This window comes from Zingiber officinale, chromosome 7B (assembly GCF_018446385.1).
Source record: "Zingiber officinale cultivar Zhangliang chromosome 7B, Zo_v1.1, whole genome shotgun sequence".
Lineage (NCBI taxonomy): Eukaryota > Viridiplantae > Streptophyta > Magnoliopsida > Zingiberales > Zingiberaceae > Zingiber > Zingiber officinale.
In genome coordinates this window covers 57,508,395-57,521,781 of record NC_055999.1, presented here as the reverse complement: position 1 = coordinate 57,521,781, position 13,387 = coordinate 57,508,395, and the positions used below count along the sequence as shown (strand labels likewise).

Genomic DNA, 13,387 nt, shown 5'->3' with positions numbered 1-13,387 from the left:
CTGAAGCCCGAGTAAAATTGTTCTTAAGGAAATAATAGAGACACGCCTAATCTAGTACCACAAGATAAGATGAGATACCACGAAACCGCAACACGTGTCACAAATGACGATTACAATTACGATGCCTCGTCGTGGTGGGAAGGTTGTTAGTAACTGAAGATTCATGCTCGGGAGAGTCTGGACTTGATCCCTAGTGAATACGAACCGATCTCCTGACATATGACGAAGCACTCCAAGATAAAGACGCAGATTCGCAAAGAGCGATGAATTCAAAATAGAATTTATGTATTCTAATAAGGTCTGGGTGTAACACCCATGGTGTAAAAGTCGTTGGATGTAAATGGATCTACAAAAGGAAAAGAGGGACAGACGGGGAGGTGAAAACCTTCAAAGTAAGGCTTGTTGCGAAGGGGTATACTCAGAAAGAGGGAATCGATTATGAGGAAACCTTTTCACCGGTATCCATGCTTAAGTCTATCCAAATTCTTTTATCTTTTGCTGCTCATATGGATTATGAGATTTGACAAATGGATGTCAAAACAGCTTTCCTTAATGGAAGTCTTGAAGAAACATCCATATGAAGCAACCAGAGGGGTTTATTGCAAAGAGTAAAGAGCATCTTGTGTGTAAGCTCAATCGGTCTATTTATGCACTGAAGTAAGCTTCAAGATCTTGGAATATCCGATTTAATGAAGTAATCCAGTCTTATGGATTTATTCAGTGGCCGGATGAGTCTTGTGTATACAAGAATGGTGACGGAAACATGGTGGTATTTCTTGTACTATACATAGATGACATTTTGATAGTTGGCAATAATATCAAAGTGTTGTCAGAAGTAAGGGTATGGTTGTCCAAGCAATTCGATATGAAGGACTTGGGAGAATGCGGACATATTCTTGGGATCAAAATAATAAGGGATCGCAAGAAAAGAATATTATGCTTATCCCAAGCTTCATATATCGATACTATCCTAGCTCGTTTTAGCATGCAAAAATCCAAGAAAGGTTTTCTACCTTTTCGGCATGGAGTATCTTTATCTAAAGAGATGTCTCCAAAGACATCAAAAGAGATAGAAGAGATGAAGGCAGTTCCTTATGCTTCAACTGTAGGAAGCCTAATGTATGCTATGCACAAGACCGGATATCTGTTTTGCCATGGGCATGGCTAGTAGATATCAAAGTAATCCTGGACCGGGACATGGACATGGCCAGTAGATATCAGTACACTCTGAGTGTATTGAGCAGGACCATTTAAGGTAGTTTCTTTTTATACTGACTACATAAAAGAACAAAACCTTTATTATTATGAAAGTGTGTGCTCTTAATCCTGATATAATAACAAACGCATATATTTAATATTTATTTCTTTAATTTATCAGTGGATGAGATTTAGTTCGATAAATTAAGAGGCCCGATAAGTTGGAAAATAATATTATTTATAGTGTGTGTTGTTGATTATAGAAGAAAACTGTGTCCTAGCAATCTAGGTTGATGATGTCCCCAAGAGAAGCTCATAAAGATTGTCATGTAAACCCTGCAGGTGGACTTAGTCCGACATGACAATAAGGTTGAGCGGTACTACTCTTGGAGTTAGATATTAATTAAGTGAGTTGTCAGTAACTCATTTAATTAGTGGACATTCAATATCTTAAACACAGGGAGATTAACACACTCATGATAAGAAGGAGCTCATATAATAATATGGAATTGGTGCGGTAGTTCAATAATAACTCTTTAATGGTATGAGTTATTATTGATGAACTCGAGTTGGGTGTTCGGGGCGAGCACGGGAATCTCAAGTTCATCGGGAGACCAAAACCAATTCCTCCTCTCGGTCCCTGTCGTAGCCTTTTAATTATAAAGTCTTATATCCACCTAAAGCCCACCTTCTTACCCATCCTTAGGTGGTCGGCCAAGCCAAGCTTGGAGCCCAAGCAAGGGCCGGCCAAACCAAGCCTTGGATGGGATTAAGATGTGATTGGCCTAGCTTGGAGCCCAAGTAGGGTGGCCGACCACATTAGATTAAAAGGGGATTTTAATTTTAAAATCTTTCCTTATGTGGAAGTCATGATTTCAAAAGAGAATTTTAAAATTAAATCTTTCCTTTTATAGTTTCTACAAAGGATTAAGAGAAAGGTTTGATATCTTTCCTTATTTGTAGATAAAAGGAAGATTTTAATTTTTGGAGAAAACTTTCCTTAATTGTAATCATCCACATGTTTTAAAAGAGAGATTTTAAATATAAAATTTTCCTTTTATAACCAACCATGAAGGGATTTAAAGGGAGAAATTTTTTAATTAAAATTTCTTACCGGAAACAAATAAGGAAGTTTTATTTTCACATTTAAAACTTTCCTTGTTTGGAATTAAAGCGGTGGTCGGCCATGACAAAAGAAAAAGAAAGTTTTAATTTTTTTTTAAAAAAAAACTTTCCTTTTTAGTCATTGGCAAGGAATATAAAGAAGTTTTGATTATGTTTAAAACTTTCCTTATTTGCTAAGACCAAGGAATATAAAAGAGAGAGTAGAGGTGTCTCACCTTACAACAAATCTATTATTCCTCTCCTCTCTTTTCATTGGTGGTGGCCGGCCCTCTCTCATCCTCTTCTCTTCTTCCTTGGAGGCCGGCGGCATCACATCTCTTGGAGCTTTTGGTGGCCGGATCTTGCTTGAGGAAGAAGGAGAGAAAGGAGGTTTTGTTTCCTAGCATCCCTTGGAGCTTAGTGGTGGTGGTCGGCCCTCTCTTCTCTTCTTTCTCTCTTCTCCTTTTGTTGAGGACGACGGCACTTGGAGGTATTGTTTTATCTTGGTGGCCGATTGCTTGTAGAGAAGAATAAGAGAAAGAAAGCTTCCCTTGAAGAATAGTTGGTGGCCGAAACTTGCAAGGAGAAGAAGGAGGCTTGGGTGGATTCTCGTCTTGGTAGATCATCGCCCACACGACGTCCGAGATAATAAAAGGAATACGACAGAAGATCAAGAGATCTATAAGCTACAAAAGGTAAAACTAGTTATTAGTTTCCGCATCATAACTAGTTCATTCTTTTGTTTAGATCTTGAAATACCAAACACAAGAAGCTTACGATTTTTACGTTATCGTTTTGTTATCATTTTTCGATTTCATGTTCGATATTGTGCTTCTATTGAGGTCTTTGTAGTTAAACCTAGTTTACTGTATGAAGTTAAATATCCGATTTCTTTGAAAGGCTTTGTCGAGACAGTGGTGGATGATCTCATACCCAAGAAGGTCTAGTGCCTCGCCATGTTTGACCTGGAAGCCGATCTTTAAAATAGATATTTGATAACTTTTGTAATATGCTTTAACTTAAGAAGAACACATCGGTTAAACTTGGATTAATAATGTTAAGTTCCGTTTGCAATCCAAGTTTAACTCCTGAAGATTGAACTTGAATAAATAATATTAAGTTCTGTTTGCGATTCAAGTTTAACTTCAGTAGAGCACAAGGGTAGCTAGGAAAGTTCTATGCTTGTACAAAATTTTTGTATAGGGGAACTAGAGCGGTCTCCAGGTATAGCAACCAACACTAGGGAATCTTAGATCTAAAGTACCATGGAGATGAAGTCTCTTATGGGCTCTATAAACTTGGGTTCTTTAAGGTCGGGATATATGGTAGCAAAGAAGATTGAGGATATGTCACCAAGACTATCTACCTAGAAATTTTTTTCTACAAAAAAAAAAACAAAACAAAAACCATCTTTCTAGTTATAGTCTTGGTGATAGATCCTCGAGATCTTCTTTGCACCTTATACCTTGAACCTGAAGAACCGAAGTTCGTAGAGCCCATAATAGACTTCATCTCCATGATACTTTAGATCTAAGATTCTCGGGTGCATTTGTTAACCTAGCCATTTTCTTTTTGATGTGGCTTGGAGTTGATCTTCAAGCGCAACGGTTAAGTTACTGCTGTGTGACCTGAAGGTCATTGGGTTCGAGTCATGGAAACAACCTCTTGCAATACAGATAAGATTATGTACAATAGATCTTTCCCTAAGACCGCGCATTTCTAGGTGCTTCTTGCACCAAGCTGCCTTATTAGAGTTAGAGTAAGCAGCCACATTCATGAATGACAAAAAAAGATGTTGCAGTATGACAATGAGCAATATTCTACATTAGAGTGTACTAGTGGACTAAAGAACAGTTTGAAATCTCATACCGTACTAGGTGAAACGATTGAAATGTATCATTATGATAAATCATCGAAACTCAATACCACCACTCAACACCAAGGTTCAAAATCTCGAGTAGTGTTGCAATTTTAGTTTTTAAATAGAAAGATACTATTCTAGTATCATGTCAACGCTCCGATGCATGGTGTAAGTGACAGATTGAAGGTTGAAGGTGGAAGGAGATAAAGCAAAGTAAGGAGTCAAGTGGTATTGAGTTTTGATAGTTTACCTAGTTTTGACCATTTCGCCCCACATGGTACAAAATTTAAAATCAATGATGCTCGACACACACAATATCTCCTTATGTTTTATATTCTTCCTTCTTCTAACTCCAATCCATTATCAACACCATACATCGAGACATCGGCATGATATCGGTCAATGATCGAAACTTCGGCATAGCTCGAAATTTTGAACCTTGGACTAGAGTAGGTTGCAATTCTCCTAGGTGAAGATAGTGGATGAAGTGAATTGTTGATAGCGAGAGGGTGCTTCATGAGCCGCAAATGAAAATTGCATCTGGCACATCTGGTAGTTGGGTTGAAATAAGGTTAGAGTTGAACATGAGCAAAACTCAATCAAAGATGAATGTACAAAGTGGGGATGGCAATGGGTCGAGTTCGGATCAGATTCCATATCCTTCGTCCCCATGCCCATCGGGGATCGAATATCCATCCTCATACCTATTAAAGGATCGGATATCTTTTATACTAATAATTTTTCTTCTTTCCATCCATTTATCATCGTTTAATAAAAGCTTATTAGAATTAACATCATATATATATATATATATATATATATATAATTTAATTGGGTATTCGGGTCAGATATCGGATATTGGTAGTCCCTCTATATCCTCCTCCATTCAGGTTGGATATCAGAACCTCCATCGGGTTCGGAGAAAATTGTCATCCCTAATACAAAAAGGGTATTACTAATAATATAAAATACCGAGCCGTTCCGCATGATACGCACAGTTTTTACCGTTCCAACGGGGGATCGGCACCAAACCAACACAGCAGGCGCACTACCTCGTCGCCTCGCCGAAGAAGTATGCTCGCCGCCTCGTCCTTGGTAGAGAAGAAGTGTGCTCACCGCCTCGCCGCCTCGTCTTCGGTAGAGAAGAAGCGTGCTCGCCGCCTCGTCTTCGGTAGAGAAGTGTTGTGATTGGAATCGCGAGGAGAGGAGTATCGATGGCAAAATCGGAGAGAATCGCGATTGAGAATGAATAGGGTTTTATAAAAAAAAGCAAAAACAATATACTGTTTTTAATTAAAACTTTATATTTAAATAAAATATATATTTATATGTTATTAATATTATTGTTATAATCAGTGTTATATTAAATTTATATATATATTAAAAAAAAAGGGCAGCCCAGTGCATGAAGCTCCCACCATACGGGGTCCCGGGGAAAGATCCATTGTACGCAGCCTTACCCTGTTTTTTGCAAGCTGTTTCCAGAATTCGAACCCGTGACCTTTTGGTCACATGGCAACAACTTTTTTTTTGCGTCAAGGCTCCCCTTCTTTAAATTTATATAATTATATAAACAGTAATTATATATATGTATTATATAAATCAATAATTAATTAAATAAACTATTAGTTAACTAATATAATTATAATATATAAATTAAAAATATTTAAATTTTAAAATTCGTATTTGTAATTTAATAAAAATCAAATTAAAATTATATGCATAAATATGTAATATATTATTTAAAATATATAAAATTTCAAATTAATTATTATATAAATTATAATTAACTAATAGAATTATGATGCATAAATTTATATTTTAATTATTTTTTATTTAAAATTTTAAAATAAAAATATTTTAATTATAAATTTTGAATTCATATTTATAATTTGTAGAAAATTAAATCTTAAATTAATTTTATAAATTAAAATAGTTTAAAATTTTTAAAATATTTGAAATTTTAAAATAATTTTTAAAATGTATAAATAACTAGAAAATTAAAATAAATTTGAATCTTTTAAATAAATTTAATATTTGAATGTAATATAAATTATAGTATTTAATATACATATTATATAAAATATTTATAAACAAAATTATATAAATAGATATTATATAAATCAATAATTAATTTATATAATTATTATATATAAATTAATATTTTTGTTATCATTTTTTATATTAAATAAAAATAAAATAATGTAAAAAATAAGAAAAAAATCTATGAGATTATTATGAAACTATTAAAGGAATGAGTAAATTTTATCTATTAATTATTCTCTATATAAATATCTAAATTTTTTATTTCATGTTTATTTAAATAATTTAATTAGTGATATATTAGGAAGTTTTACAAGGAGAATTGTTATACTATTTATGAATTGAATAAATAATTTATTTTTATATCTAAATCAATATCTATATTGAATGTCATGAATGATTATTTAATCTGGGTATTAAAAAATTTGTGAATTGATTTAATTAGAATGTTGCAAAAACCAATACTTACATCTACTTCATGTAACTTCTTTTGGTAATAGAAATGTAATATATTATGATGTATCAATTTTAATTCGAGTTATTAATATATCAATTTTCTTTAAAAAATATATTTACTTATTTTTACCTAACATTTATATTTAAAAATTAAAAACTACCAAAATTGTATTAGCAAGGCACGATATAATACCGAAACCGTATCATTCCGATCAGGGACCGAAACTCTGGTACGACTCAAAATTTTAAATCATGATATTACTATCCTATCTATAGAACAATCAAAGGGAGTAAATTCTTTGAAAAATAGTATCTCATTTACTGTGATAAATAAAACAAACCCTTTTAAAAAAAAAAAGTCAATATTTAAAACTTGAAATCAAAACTAACACTAAATTAAATCTTCACTTGGAAACGAAAAACAATTGTTTAACCGATTTGCTATAGTCTTAGATTGTTGAATTGTCTCAGCAGCCAACTAGCATAAATGAATCAACTATGTGATAGAATTGCACTTAGCTCAACCACCAGCTTCTAGCAAGACATGTCATGTTTTATGTGGCATGAATGATTTTGTTAATTTTCTTAATCAAATTTGTACAGCTTCTAGCAAGACATGTCATGTTTATGTGGCATGAATGCTTTTGTAATTTTCTTAATTAAATTTGTACAAAACAGTAGTCCCACTCTATTATGTACTATTGGAAAATGACAAATTACAATAAATGCAAATAGGTGTTTATAAACCGAGTCAAAACTGATTTCAAAAAATGAATTTAAGTCATATGGACAGTTTGGTAAAAGTTGTCATAATTTTTATTTTCTGTTTTCAATTTTAGGAGAACAATTATCATATTTTCTTAAAAACTATTTTCAAGATATTGAGAACAAAAAATAATTCTGAATTTTTTTTACATACCAAACACTTTAATGATCTTATAACAATCTTGACCTGACAAACCAATTTAGTCCACGTCACTAGCTAGCTCTAGCCACAAATGAATCTCTATGAGCCCTCACACTTAGGGGTGGCAAGATTCAATTTATCGGTTTAGTGAGAAAAATATATTTTGATTTTGTTTGATTTCAGTTTGGTTCAGTTTGAAACTCATAATTATTTTCAATCAAGTTTTCCAGCAACGATCCTAACGATTTTAATAATAAAAAATATTATAATTTAATATATATGTTGACAAGGGAACACAAAAAATAAGTAATAAAAAAGTATGATAATTAATATTTTGTTTGATTTTAACAGCTTGTACAAGTTCAAATCAAAATCAATATTTTTACCTAATACCTAACTGAAACCAAACCGATAAGCAATAATCTGATTTTTTTTTTATTTGTAGTTTGTTTCCATTTGGTTTATCAGTTTCGGGTTATAGATCCCCACACTTATTCATAGCGTAATTAAGTTTGACATGTGTTGATCCACCATTGAGAACAATATACCTGCATTATCACCCATGCAAAAATAAGGGAGGTTGGATATCAAGGATATAAAATTAAAAATAGGTAGTAATTGAACTAAAGAGTCACTTAATCAAACTTTAGGACGTTTGTGTCAAAATCCTAATCAGGATTACTATGTTCAACTATTAGCCAAATATGCTGTATCTTGTTGCAATACTGAATAATCAACAAAATACACTGACTAAAAGGTCGTACCTGGCACTCTGTGCAACCATGCCAACAAGAACTGCAGGCCAAGCAAAGCTTCTAATCTAACCAAAAAAAATATGTGAACACTAATGAATAAAGCTAAGTAACAGTGCAAGAGATTAGTTTATAAATCAATGCAAAGGGCACAAATATCTATGGAAATAACATCTTAGTAAACTTCCATGTTAACAAGGACGTTTGCAGCCACGTGGCTCGGTGATACAACAAGAAAATTCCTTATAAAAAACAGAACAGAAATAATATATTAGTTAATCAAATACAACAATTTCAGCAGATATCACAATATCAAGATTGGAATATTCACATTAGAACCTATCACTGAAAAAGATCTTCATAATAAGGCTCCTCCTTTAATGAAATAGGTGATAAAGAGAAAGGTTTAGTTTGGGGTATCCATGGATTAATATACAATTCTAAAAATAAAAAATAAAATATAAATGATTAGAGAATACAGAATACAAAAGTGAAGAGGGAAAAAAGGAAATAGTTCGAGGGAAAGTAACTTAATTCAAAATAATGTTTCAATCAAGAATAAGGTTCCTCCTTATATAGAGCTTAAGACATCTAAAAAATATGAAATACAGCATAAACCCCTAGATCTTGAACCAATTCAATTATAAATACTAAAAAAGTTCTTAGACCAGATCCATGATAGGAGTCTTAAAATTGACAGTATTTAGAGTGTAAGGAATTAGGACGCTAAACACGCGAAAGCGCAGCGGAAAACATCTAGTTCCTTCAGAAGATCCATGCGAAAGGAAACCATATACTAAGATTTACATGAGAGGGAGTTATACCTTTGTTGCGTTCCCTTCGCAATCCCGACAACAACGTTTCTTTAGATGCGGATCTTAGCGCGATTAAGTGGTCGCGCCTCTATGGTATCCACACGAACAAGCCTCGTTTATCTCACAAACTCACAAAGTGGAGAATGAAACAACCAAAGGTTGTGCTAGCAACCCTTCTTGGAAGTTTCGGCCAAGTGAAGAGAGGAAGAGGAAGAAGAGCAAGAACACCAAAAACTCTTTATCAAAATGAATCCAAAAACCCCTTTTTATAGATTCATGAAATTGCCTCATGCCTTAATGTCAATTGCCTTAATTGACATTAATATTTGTCTTCATCCAATGAATCCAATGCATGAGCAATTCAAATTGTTCACTCTTCATCCAATGCATCCAATGCATGAGCAATTCAAATTGTTCACTCTTCATCGAATGCATCCAATGCATGAGTAATTCAAGTTATACACTCCTTTTTCTTCATGAATTCAAATTCATGAAATCATTTAATGAGTCCAACTCATTAATCATCAATCCAATTGACTCAATGAGTCTAATTCAAATTAGATTCAATTCAATAGTTGGATTCAATTGAGCCTAACTCAATGAGTCTAATTTGAATTAGATTTAATCCAATGATCCATCATATGAATCTATCTCTATTGACTTGTTTTTTGTGTGTGACCCAATAGGTTCTCGTAACGTTGGCAATGTATCCAAATCAACATTTAGATATATAAGCAATGAGTGACATCTAGCAAGGCATCATTGCTACCTAAGTGACGAGAATGTCAAGATCCGACTTAACATTTCCGTGGCTATTATCTTGTATGATTCAATCCTTCTATTCTTGATATTTAGATTGATCAATGAGGCATAGACCGTGTCATCCTCTTATCAATCTTTGTGTTTCTTGATCAAATAAGCTCAATATCGCATATTGACTCATTTAAGCATGGTCATGCATTCTTGTGTCCTACTAATCAAGGGGTCCACAAATATCACTTCCGTTATATGGAAGGGATAGATCTCATCTACATCACTCACATCCCTCCGCATAACTTATTACATACCTAGTGATCGACTTTATGGTCCACCCTGTTACGGGTGACGTTTGTCGATACCAAAGTATACAGCTCCTTATATAGGGAACCGTAGTGACTTCAGGTCTAAGGACTATTCATACTAATAGTCACATGAGAATATTTATGATACTCATATAACGATCCATGAAACATTCTCATGGCGGATCATTCAGTATATATTCTCTAATATATACTCATGTGTCAATCTGATATCTCATATCTATAACTTGTGAGATTAAGTCATCCGTTGACCTATATGCTAGTCTCAACGCATTAATATTGTCCTTGCATATTAATGTTTGACTATGAATATTTAAGAGTAGTGTTCTATGTATATCTACAATATCTATCAATTCATCCAATTGATATGTTGTAGATTAGAACCTCCTACTCTAAGACATTATTATATTTATTCATTTGGCACTGAATTGAAGTAAATATAATAACCAACTTTGTCTTTATTAATAATGAAATATGATACAAAAGGAGCTCTTTACAATCATCTCATAATTGGTACTAGGGCTAATATTAATATAGAGTGCCCATATAATGTGTGTTGAAAGAACTAAGAAGTAGTAGACACAAGTGATCATCAAGAATTGTCTAATCTTCATCATTGCTGGAAGATTTGGACCTTTGAGTGGGGTGTACAATTTAATTTTGGCAACTAAAAGGATGAAATATTAAAACAAAAATTATCATCTCTAAAATTTATCCCCAACAATTTGATGATTTTATCTAGATGGAACTGACTTGCTAATCTACAAACATACAACTCCCAAATTAGAAAGTCTTAATAAGGATCAAGAAGCATGATTTCAAGTGTTGACTGGTATGATTGACAGGGTCAAAATGTATTGTTCTGGTCATTGATTGATACTGACTCAATGTCAGCAGATGGGTAAATGTCATTGTGTCATGCATGTCTATACAATTTCAAAATTTCCAAGGTTGGTACTATCCAAGCAGCTCATTCTTCAATTTTGCCTTCCCATCTTGATGAGGAGATGAAACATTAAAAAGAAAAGCGAGGAGAAAGAGATGCACCAACTAGGGTTGTAAACAAGCTAAGCCAAGCTAAGCCAAACCAAACCTTATGTTGCTCAAGCTTCTTTGGTAAGGTAACTGAGCCCAAAACTAACCAAGTTGCTAAAACTATTGTACAAACTTAGATTAGTTTATTTTTTTTAACCTTAAGCTTAATTCTAGCTTGATTTGAATTTGGTTCATTTTAATATTATTGAACTCTTAATTTGAACTTGTTTGATTATTTAAAAATTTTTACATTTTCAATTTTTTTTACTTGAGCTTGATATTATAAGTTTGCTTATTCATTTTGTGTGTTTCTTTGTTTATTTACAAATTTGATAAAAGTTTTATAAATGAGCATCCTGTTTAATTATTTCAAACTTTTACATTTTCAAGTTTGTTTAGTTGAGCTTGATATTATAAGTTTGTTTATCATTTTGAGAGTTTCTTTGTTTATTTACAAATTTAATAAAAGTTTTATTAATGAGCATGCTTTAAGCTTTGTTCGAGGGACTTATTCCTTAACATTGTTCACAATCTCTGTTTATAAACATTAACAAGTTGAACACGTGTTCAACTTTGCTCATTTAGTTTAATGAGTTGTTCAAACTTGTTTATTTAATTAACCTTGTAGATATTAAATGAGCATAAACAAGTTTTTTCCAAATTGAACACCAAGTGTGTTCACAAACATTTGGTTTATTTACAATTCTACCACCAACAAATAGTAGTAGATAAGTACCAACACTGCACATACCAAAAATACCTCACCTTTCTAAAACCACTCTAACCAAAGAGAAACTCTAGCATTAAATGATTCCTTAAACCTTATCAAGGAGTACATAATTTATTGTATCAAAAAAGGTCCTCCTTGATAGCAAAGTCCTGTCTGCAATTATTCCCTCGATAGAATCCTTAATAAATTTTTTTGAAAATTGGCAAATTGATCATACTAGCATTTAGTAAAATTAACTAAATCCTAAAATCTTAATGCTCATTATTTAAAGAATTATGGAAAGTCAATTAACAGCATCAATAACCTGTTTCTAAGTTCCAGATAATGTCAAATCACAGAAATCTAAAAGGGAACAATTCAACCTATAGCATGTAGATTATTTAGCCTCTTTTATGAATCTAAGTACCTAATCTCTCAAATTTTAGTAGTTGGTCGTTAAGACAAATTTTTTACATTAATATCATTGATACTTTCACTTTGGATTATGATTTTCATTCAAACAAATTAATAAGGTGATGAACCCCTTCGCTAAATGCTCCTTTATTGCTATAACCAATACCATGGTTGTCAAATTTTTTATCTTGAATTTTAGGAAAATATGACCCTACAAGTCAAATTGGCATCAATAATTCATATCTCAAGTAGGACTTTAATTGGGCTAGGATCTCTACATTCCCTCATTATTTCTTGGTATGAATTTGATTAAATCAAGATTTAAAATTTCAAACCGTGACAGAGTTTCGTCCCGGACTTAAACAATAGGATTTTAGTGTTGTATTGTTTCATGCCAATACGGTTTTGATGCTTTTTTATTTTTTAAATATAAATTGATATTAATTTTAAAAATTATTTTTATTAATATTTAATTGCTATATATATCAATATTAATTTTATATTTCAGGTGTTGAGTTCATTTTAATATTTTTCATAAGATGTTTAATGCCTATTAAATTTTTGCAACAAATACGTAAAGGTATAAATTCAAAAATTATATTTTCATTATTATTGCACATAATAAAATAGTCTTAAATCACTTGAAGTTCTATTAACATTGACTCCAAGAAGTTGCATGTCATCAAGATTGGTCGGCTTCACATTGTCGCATTTGATGATTATGCATGTTGTTTATGTTAGGTTATAAAGATGTACAATAAATTCAAATGGTCACAATTTCAAATTATTTTTAAATTTAATGTAATTTATATATTTTGAGAATATTTAAAAATGTTTATCGTTTAAGAATGTAGAAAATTAAATTTTGTATGGTAAAGAGATGACATTATGATGGTTTTGACTTATTCATATAATGTGTTCATTATTTTAGGCATATAAAAATTCTTGATGAATGTGTTTACATTATATGTTCTTTTATTTTTAAAAGTAATTTCTATGGTATACTTGATTTTAT

The 13,387-nt window shown here is 32.1% G+C and overlaps 1 protein-coding gene across 10 annotated transcripts in view; it reads right to left on the bottom strand.

Annotated features, from left to right (window-relative positions):
• The window catches only part of LOC122005767 (protein DETOXIFICATION 46, chloroplastic-like), a 124,398-nt gene that overhangs the window by 65,627 nt on the left and 45,384 nt on the right, over positions 1–13,387 (bottom strand). For all 10 annotated transcript variants that reach the window (XR_006118533.1, XR_006118534.1, XM_042560955.1 and 7 more), the window contains one exon: positions 8,333–8,388. Coding sequence is in view for 8 of the 10 variants with exons in the window: in XM_042560955.1 (XP_042416889.1) it covers positions 8,333–8,388 (56 nt within the window). In the remaining 2 variants the exon portion in view is untranslated. The remainder of the gene's footprint in view (positions 1–8,332; positions 8,389–13,387) is intronic.